The following is an 8,102-nucleotide window of genomic DNA, read 5'->3' as shown; positions in this document are numbered from 1 at the left end:
TGAAACCCACCACTGGTTTCAAGCCTGGTTCAGGATGTTGAGAAAGATAATTCAGCGAGTCCTTACCGACCAATGCTCGTTTAGTGACCGTTCAAAGTTACGACGTCCCTGAATAAAGAGAGTTAGGAGGGGGGGGGTTTTGCTCTTAACGGCCATCGCAGCCTCGCACGATCAAAATCCAAAAGGCTCGACAACGGACTTGTGTTTACAACAGTTGCAATGTCTCCCGAGTGACTTTTTTTTTCTTTTTTCTTTTTTTGGGGGGATAATTTTTTTTAAAAAATTTCTTCTCCAATCACATGTACAGAAAAAAAAGATACCATTAATTTTAAGTTACATTACAATATATCATTTTTGCAATTTCGGTATACATAGATTAACCAATGCTGCCTCCTTACCATTTGACATCTGAACAAAAAATAATTATTCCAATTCCTTATATGATAAGAAAGAAAGAAAGAAAAAAGACTGTTAGCCAATATACATTTCAGGCTGTTACTATTCTTAATCACATCAAATTAATTACCGGTAGATCATAATGCTTCAATTTTCTCAAAATCTCCTCCATCTCAATTTTCATGTATACTTTAAACCCTCTTCTGTACTAAATGCCCTTTAAAATAGAAGAGAAAAAGGACATTAAAGGAAAGGAAAAGGAGAAAAAATTTCCAATTACCTCCAGCACAGTGTATTTAAATTAAATCCAACCATTGCTAAAAAATAGTTAAAATATATATAAATTTCTCCTAAATTAAAACCAAACTGTTGGAGATGCTCAAACACAAATGGAACATTTTTCCACATGTGGTGGACTTGCCCCAAAATTAAAATAATATGGAATAAAATTAGAAATTGGATACATGAAATTACTAAAATTAAACTGCAACTCAATCCAGAGATCTTCCTACTAGGTATCATAGATATGAGAGTCAAAAAAGAAGAGTACCATGCAATACAACATTTAATTACGGCAAGCAGGATCACTATAGCACAAAATTGGAAGAAAGAAGACCCACCAACAGAAAGAGATATGATTAAAACAATACTGGACTGTGCAGAATATGATACACTAACACAAAAACTGAAAAACGATAAGCAAACTCAAGATATAGACACATGGAAAAACTTTTATAATTGGGTTAATAACCGAAAAAAGAATAGCTGTACGTAAGGTTAAAATAAAAAAGAAAAGAAAATACAAAATCAATTCAAATATAGATGAATAATACTTTACTTATTTGTTGATAAATTCTTTTTACCTGTATTATTATTATTATTATTATTATTATTATTATTATTATTTCTATGTATGTATAATTACGCTGATACGAATATCCGTGAACTTATAATGAGATATGCTGTAAAAGATACAGCAGGGGAGGGGGGAGGGGAGGGCACATATGTTGTAATGTCATTCAACAGACATCTTACAATTGTACTCACAAATCTTGCTTAGCAATGGCACTTTGGGGCTCGATACTGCTCATAAAAGATGAGGAATGTCATTTTCCAAAGCCAAAATCTGAATCGATAGCTTTACCTCAATGCGCTTCTTTCCTTGGAGAGGTGTGTCCATGTTGTTGGCTTGTCTCGGTTAGCTAAGCTATGAAACCTTCGACAACACCGAGCAGAGAATTTTGGATGTGTGATAAAGCCAAGACACAGACTTAGTTAAAAAAGTATTATTTACATATAAACTGTTCTGTCTGGGTGCCCCCAGACTTCAGCACCAACTGGAAAAAACAGCCAGACACGCTGGTAGAAACAAAAGCACTTTATAATTTGAAAATAAACACAGAGGAAAACCTGTTCTTCCCCACAGGCAGGCTATGAGCCTTCACAGCAGACCTCTTGCTGGCACACCCACCTTTTCCCCTCAAGGTTTCAGTATTCAAAGTCACAAGCCAGAATTCCAAGACGCCAAAGATCACAGCCAGGTCTCACGACTCCCAAAGATAATTCTCCACAAACCAGGAAGGGTGGGTCTGCCTTTTTAGCCTTTCCGGAGAGCACCACACCCAAACCCAGCTGTTGCCCATTCAGTGCTTGAAGTACCTGGCTAATTGTCCCCTTCGTTGGGTTGCCCTTCTCTGCCGGAAATCTATTATTCCTTGTGCCTGGTCATCTAAAGAATCCAGGCTGCTTGCTGGGGAGAGCTCCCCCTCGGGCTGAGATTCCTCCTCCTCGTCTCCCTCCTGTTCCTCATCCTCCCCCCCTGAGCAGAGAGCCGGCAGAGGGTCAGCCGTTCCCTGTTCCTCATCCTCCCCCTCTGAGCAGAGAGCCGGCAGAGGGTCAGCCGTTCCCTGTTCCTCATCCTCCCCCTCTGAGCAGAGAGCTGGCAGAGGGTCAGCCGTTCCCTGAGGGGCCTCAGACGGAATCACAACATAAACTAAATATAAACAATCCAGAATACGCACGAAGCAAATACAGAATACGCACTGAGCAATTACAAGATTAGCACAAAGCAAAACACAATTTATTTTTATTTATTTATTTATTAGATTTGTATGCCGCCCCTCTCCGAAGACTCGGGGCGACTAACAATAATATAAAAAGACAATGTAAACAAATCTAATATTAAAAACAATCTAAGAAACCCCAATTTAAAAAACCACTCATACATACAAGCATACCATGTATAAATTCTATAAGCCTAGGGGGAAGAGAAATTTCAATTCCCCCATGCCTGATGACAGAGGTGGGTTTTAAGGAGCTTGCGAAAGGCAAGGAGGGTGGGGGCAACTCTGATATCTCGGGGGAGCTGGTTCCAGAGGGTCAGGGCTGCCACAGAGAAGGCTCTTCTCCTGGGTCCCACCAAACGACATTGCTTAGTCGATGGGACCCGGAGAAGGCCAACTCTGTGGGACAATATAGATAATAAGCACGAAGCTTCTTTAAGTACAAGTTTAGTAAAAGTGTACAATATGCAGTTTACAATGGCAATCCCTAACAACCATGTACCTTGTACTAACAAGTCATTCCTGAATTTTGGAAATGTGGCACTTCCGTTTCTCCAAGCAGGATTGATCACCCAGCTTTGGAAAACGTTTCCCCCTCCCTCTCCCCCCAAGGGGGGGGGGCTCATGCGAGATCATCTGGCCTGCCACTATCTAAACGATGATAACAAGCCAGGAATTGATGTTTGTGCGCCACTCGCCTGAGGCGACACATGTTCATATTGAGAGCCACCCAGGAAGCGATGTTTATTTGCTTTTTTTTAAAAAAAACTTCTTCTCCAAAGAAGACGGTGACACGAGCGTCGCCTTGGCAAAGACGTGGCAGGGGCTTTTATTCAGCTGCGGGGGAGAAACCGGTCGAGTTGACAAAATTTAAACACAAGGGAAGCGCATATCAAAGTCGTGGCGGGAGCGAAAAGGAGTGCACGCTGTCAGTTACGCGGGATAAATTTGAAACGGACCATATCTTGTTTTCCCAGAAGAGATTGGAGGGCTGTTTTTCTGGTAAGGTCTAGGGCGGTGATGGTGAAACTTTTTTCCCACTCAGGTGCCAACAGTGCTCTATCGTGCGAGCGCATGGGCCCACACCCATAATTCAATGGCATCCCCATCTATCCTTCCCCGATCCTGTTCTTCTCCCCATGCATGCATGCACAATTCTCCCCGACACTCCCCCATTTCCCCACTTCTGGTCGGTTTTTCACCCATTCCAGACTCCAGAGGTGTTTTTGGAGCCTGAGGAGATCGAAAATATCATCCCCCGCTCCCTGGAGGCCTTCCGGAGACTGGAAACAGACCGTTTCCTGACTTCCAGTGGGACTGTTTTTCACCCTCCCCTGATTCCAGATGTGTTCTAGGAGCCTGAGGAGGCTGAAACTGGCCTCCCCTACATTCCTGGAGGCCCTCCAGAGGCTGAAAATGGCCCATTTTTTGCAACTTCCAGTGGGCCTGGTAGGCCCATTTTTCACCCTCACTAGGCTCCCTGAGGCTTCCCTGGAACGTGGGGAGGCTGAAAACATCCTCCCCCCAGGCCCTCTGGAGCCCAGAAACAGTCCATTTCTTGACTTCCAGTAGGCCCTGTAGGCCCATTTGTCACCCTCATTATACTTCAAAGGCTTTCTTGGAGCCTGTGGAGGCAAAAATGTCCTCCCCCACCTGCCGGAGGCCCTCTGGAGGCCAGAAACAGCCCATTTACTGACTTCCACTGGGCCCGTTTTTCACCCTCACTAGGCCCATTTTTTTGCAATTTCCAGTGGGCCTGGCAGGCCCATTTTCCACCCTCAGTAGGCTCCTGAGGCTTCCTCGGGACCTGGGGAGGCCTTCCAGAGACCAGAAACAGGCTGTTTCCTGACTTCTAGTGGGCCCTGTAGGCCCATTTTCCGCCGTCACTAGGCTCCAGAGGCTTACCTGGAGCCTGGGAAGAGTGACAATGTCCTGCCCTGCATCCAAGAGGCCCTCCAGAGGCCAGAAACAGCCAATTTCCTGACTACCAGTGGGCCTGTTTTTCACCCTCACTAGGCTCCAGTGGCTTCCCTGGGGCCTGGGGAGGGTGAAAACATCCCCCCATCTCCCACAGGCCCTCTAGAGACCAGAAACAGGCTGTTTCCTGACTTCTGGTGGGCCCTGTAGGCCCATTTTCCACCCTCACTAGGCTCCAGAGACTTACCTGGAGCTTGGGAAGTGTGACAACATCCTCCCCTGCCCCGTGTAAGCCCTCTGGAGGCTGAAAATGCCCTCCCAGAGCCTCCGCTGGAGCAAAGAATCAGCTGGCTGGCACGTTGGAGCTGAGCTAGGCAATGGCTCACGCACCAGCAGATATGTCTCCAAGTGCCATCTCTGGGTCTAGGGCTTTCTGCTTGACTCTGGGGTTTGGCTAGAAGACCTTCAAGGTCGCTTCCAACTCGGCCATTCTGTAATTCTGTTAATCCCAGACCAATTAGCCAGTGGAACACCTTGCCTCCAGAAGTTTCGCTTCTGGCGAGTTAAATTTTATTGGGATACCAAAACTGGATTGTTGACAGCTTCATCACTGGAAACTTTTTAAGAAGAGACTGGACATCCCACTGCCTGGAATGGGTTTCCTAGTTGTCCGTGGGGTTGGGCATTCGCTGGCTGGGGAAATCTGGGAGTTGAAGTCCAAATATCTTCAAGTTGCCAAGGTTGGGAAACACTGGGCTAGAAGACCTCCAAAGGTCCCATCCAATTCTGTTATTCCAGTGTTTTATTTTATTTTATTTTATTTTATTTTATTTTATTTTATTTTATTTTATTTTATTTTATTTTATTTTATTTTATTTTATTTTATTTTATTTTATTTTATTTTATTTTATTTTATTTTATTTTATTTTATTTTATTTTATTTATCATTCTGTACCTGTGCCTTTTAATCTTGGGTGTCTATTAGCACGCATGAAACATGGCAGTGTTTCCCAACCTTGGCATCTTGAAGAGATCTGGACTTCAACTCCCAGAATTCCCCAGCCAGCGAATGCAGTTGAAGTCCAGATCTCTTCAAGATGCCAAGGTTGGGAAACACTGTGTTATTCTATCAACCCAGAGAAATTAATCCGTGGAATAATTTGCCTCCAGAAGTTGTGGGTGGGGGTTTTTAAAGAAGAGACTGGACTAGATCTTTTAGAGAATAGATCTTTTAGATCGGCTTTAAGATCTTGCACGGATTCCCATCTTGCTCGTTTGAAGATTGAGTGGCGCATCGTCGCCGCATAGATTTAGGTACGTTCGCATCGAAATAGATAGATTTATTGATTAAACGACGGAGAGAAAGAACGACAGAGCGAAACAGTTTCATTTGAAGTTGCTAAATAGACCCCTTGGCAATCTTCCCCCCCTTTGGATCGACAGGGCAAATAATGGACTATAAATAAACATCCTTTGAGATTCGTAGGGAAGGCTTTGCAGGGGGAAATAAAACGAGTTTATTTATTCATGCCAAGTCCTCCTTTATTAGATCAGTTTATTTTTAGAACTTGGAATAATACAATTACGAGGGAAAATGAAAATACCGTTTGCCCAGACATGGGTGGCATTTGGGAAAAAATAAGAATAATACACTGAAAACGTTTTTGGCTCCCTTCATTTTTTTACAGAGATAGTCCTGGACTTACAATTGGTTCATTTAGTGACCATTCGAAGTTACAACGGACTTATGACTCTTCTTACTCCTCCTCCTCCTCCTCCTCCTCCTCCTCTTCTTTTCTCCTCCTCCTTTTGCTCCTCCCCCACCTCTTCCTCCTCCTCTTCTTCCTCTTCCTCCTCTTCTTTTCTCCTCCTCCTTCTGCTCCTCCCCCACCTCTTCATCCTCCTCTTCTTCCTCTTCCTCCTCTTCTTTTCTCCTCCTCCTTCTGCTCCTCCTCCCCCCACCTTCACCTTCTTCTTCCTCCTCCTCCTCCTCCTCTTCTTCTTCCTCCCCCCTCTTCTTCTTTTCTCCTCCTCCTTCTGCTCCTACTCATCCCCCACCTCCTCCTCCTTCTTCCTCTTCATCCTCCTCCTCTTCTTCCTCTTCCTCCTCTTCTTATTTTCCTCCTCCTCCTCCTCCTCCTCCTCCTCCTCTTCTTCTTCTTCTTATTTTCTTCTCCTCCTCCCCTTCCTCCTCCTTCCCCACCTCCTCTTTTCTCTTCCTCTTCTTCTTTTCTTCCTCCTCCTCCTCCTCCTTTTCTTCTTATTTTCTTCTCCTCCTCCCCTTCCTCCTCCTTCCCCACCTCCTCTTTTCTCTTCCTCTTCTTCCTCCTCCTCCTCCTCCTCCTTTTCTTCTTATTTTCTTCTCCTCCTCCCCTTCCTCCTCCTCCTCCCCCACCTCCTCTTTTCTCTTCCTCTTCATCCTGCTCCTCTTCTTCCTCTTCCTCCTCTTCTTCTTCTTATTTTCTTCTCCTCCTCCCCTTCCTCCTCCTTCTGCTTCTCCTCCCCCCCACCTCCTCCTTTTTCTTCCTCTTCCTCCTCCTCCTCCCCTTCCTCCTCCGCTTCTTCTTCCTCTTCCTCCTCCTCCTCCTTCCTCCTGCCCCACTCCTCCCTTTTGCTTCCTCTCTTCTCCAGCCTGCCAAGTTGGGTTTTATAAATCTTCTCCCGGAGACCAGCTGTGTGCCAGATGTCCCTTTAACAGCTACTCCGACACCCTGGCCGCGCAGGTGTGTCGCTGTGAAAACACCTTTTACCGTGCGCCCCAGGATCCCCCTTCGGCGGCTTGCACGCGTACGTATTTCTTCTCTCCTCGTTTTTTTTAAATTCCTCCGCTTCACCTTCCCCCGTTGGGTCTCCCTTCGGGTTCCTGAATTTGCCAGTTCCAAGGAATTGGTTGCATTGTTCTTCCGTTTGCAATTTGCTAGATTTCAACTTCGTCAATTGCGTTTTGCTTCCAGTTGCAAATTCCCTGATAATGAAGCAGTTCTCCCTCCAGTTCATGGGGTGAAGGGGTTGATGATTTTTCTTCTGGGTTTACCTGCTGGAGAGTAGGGCAACCCAAAATAATTTAAGAAACAGCAGGACTAAACAGCAAATAAAGAAACTGGTATTTTGGGGGGAAACAAAAAACAACCCCCCCCCAAACACCAAGCAAGATCACAAGCTTTTGTCTGTCCGTCTCTCTTCCCCCCCTCTTTTTCTTTCCCTCTCTCCCTCTCTTCCTCCCCTTTCTTTCCTTCTTCCTTCCTTTCTCTGTCTCCCTCTCTTGTCTTTCTTTTCCTTCCTTCCCTCCCTCCATTCCTACCTTCCTTCCTTCCTCTATCCTTCTTTCTCCTCCTCCTTCCTTCTTTTCCCTCCCTCCCTCCATTCCTACCTTCCTTCCTTCCTCTATCTTTCTTTCTCCTCCTCCTTCCTTCTTTTCCCTCCCTCCATTCCTACCTTCCTTCCTTCCTCTATCCTTCTTTCTCCTCCTCCTTCCTTCTTTTCCCTCCCTCCCTCCATTCCTACCTTCCTTCCTTCCTCTATCTTTCTTTCTCCTCCTCCTTCCTTCTTTTCCCTCCCTCCCTCCCTCCATTCCTACCTTCCGTCCTTCCTCTATCCTTCTTTCTACTCCTCCTTCCTTCTTTTCCCTCCCTCCCTCCATTCCTACCTTCCTTCCTTCCTCTATCCTTCTTTCTACTCCTCCTTCCTTCTTTTCCCTCCCTCCCTCTCTCCCCCCCTTCTGTGTGT

At 45.4% G+C, this 8,102-nt stretch overlaps 1 protein-coding gene across 1 annotated transcript in view; it reads left to right on the top strand.

Annotated features, from left to right (window-relative positions):
• Positions 1-8,102, top strand: part of EPHA8 (EPH receptor A8) — a 41,240-nt gene that overhangs the window by 12,042 nt on the left and 21,096 nt on the right. Inside the window, exon 3 of the mRNA XM_070759074.1 lies at positions 7,008-7,163. Within this exon, the coding sequence (XP_070615175.1) occupies positions 7,008-7,163 (156 nt within the window). The remainder of the gene's footprint in view (positions 1-7,007; positions 7,164-8,102) is intronic.

Source organism: Erythrolamprus reginae, chromosome 8, assembly GCF_031021105.1.
Source record: "Erythrolamprus reginae isolate rEryReg1 chromosome 8, rEryReg1.hap1, whole genome shotgun sequence".
Lineage (NCBI taxonomy): Eukaryota > Metazoa > Chordata > Lepidosauria > Squamata > Dipsadidae > Erythrolamprus > Erythrolamprus reginae.
Note: the sequence above shows the minus strand (reverse complement) of the source record. Positions and strands in the feature narration are given on the sequence as shown.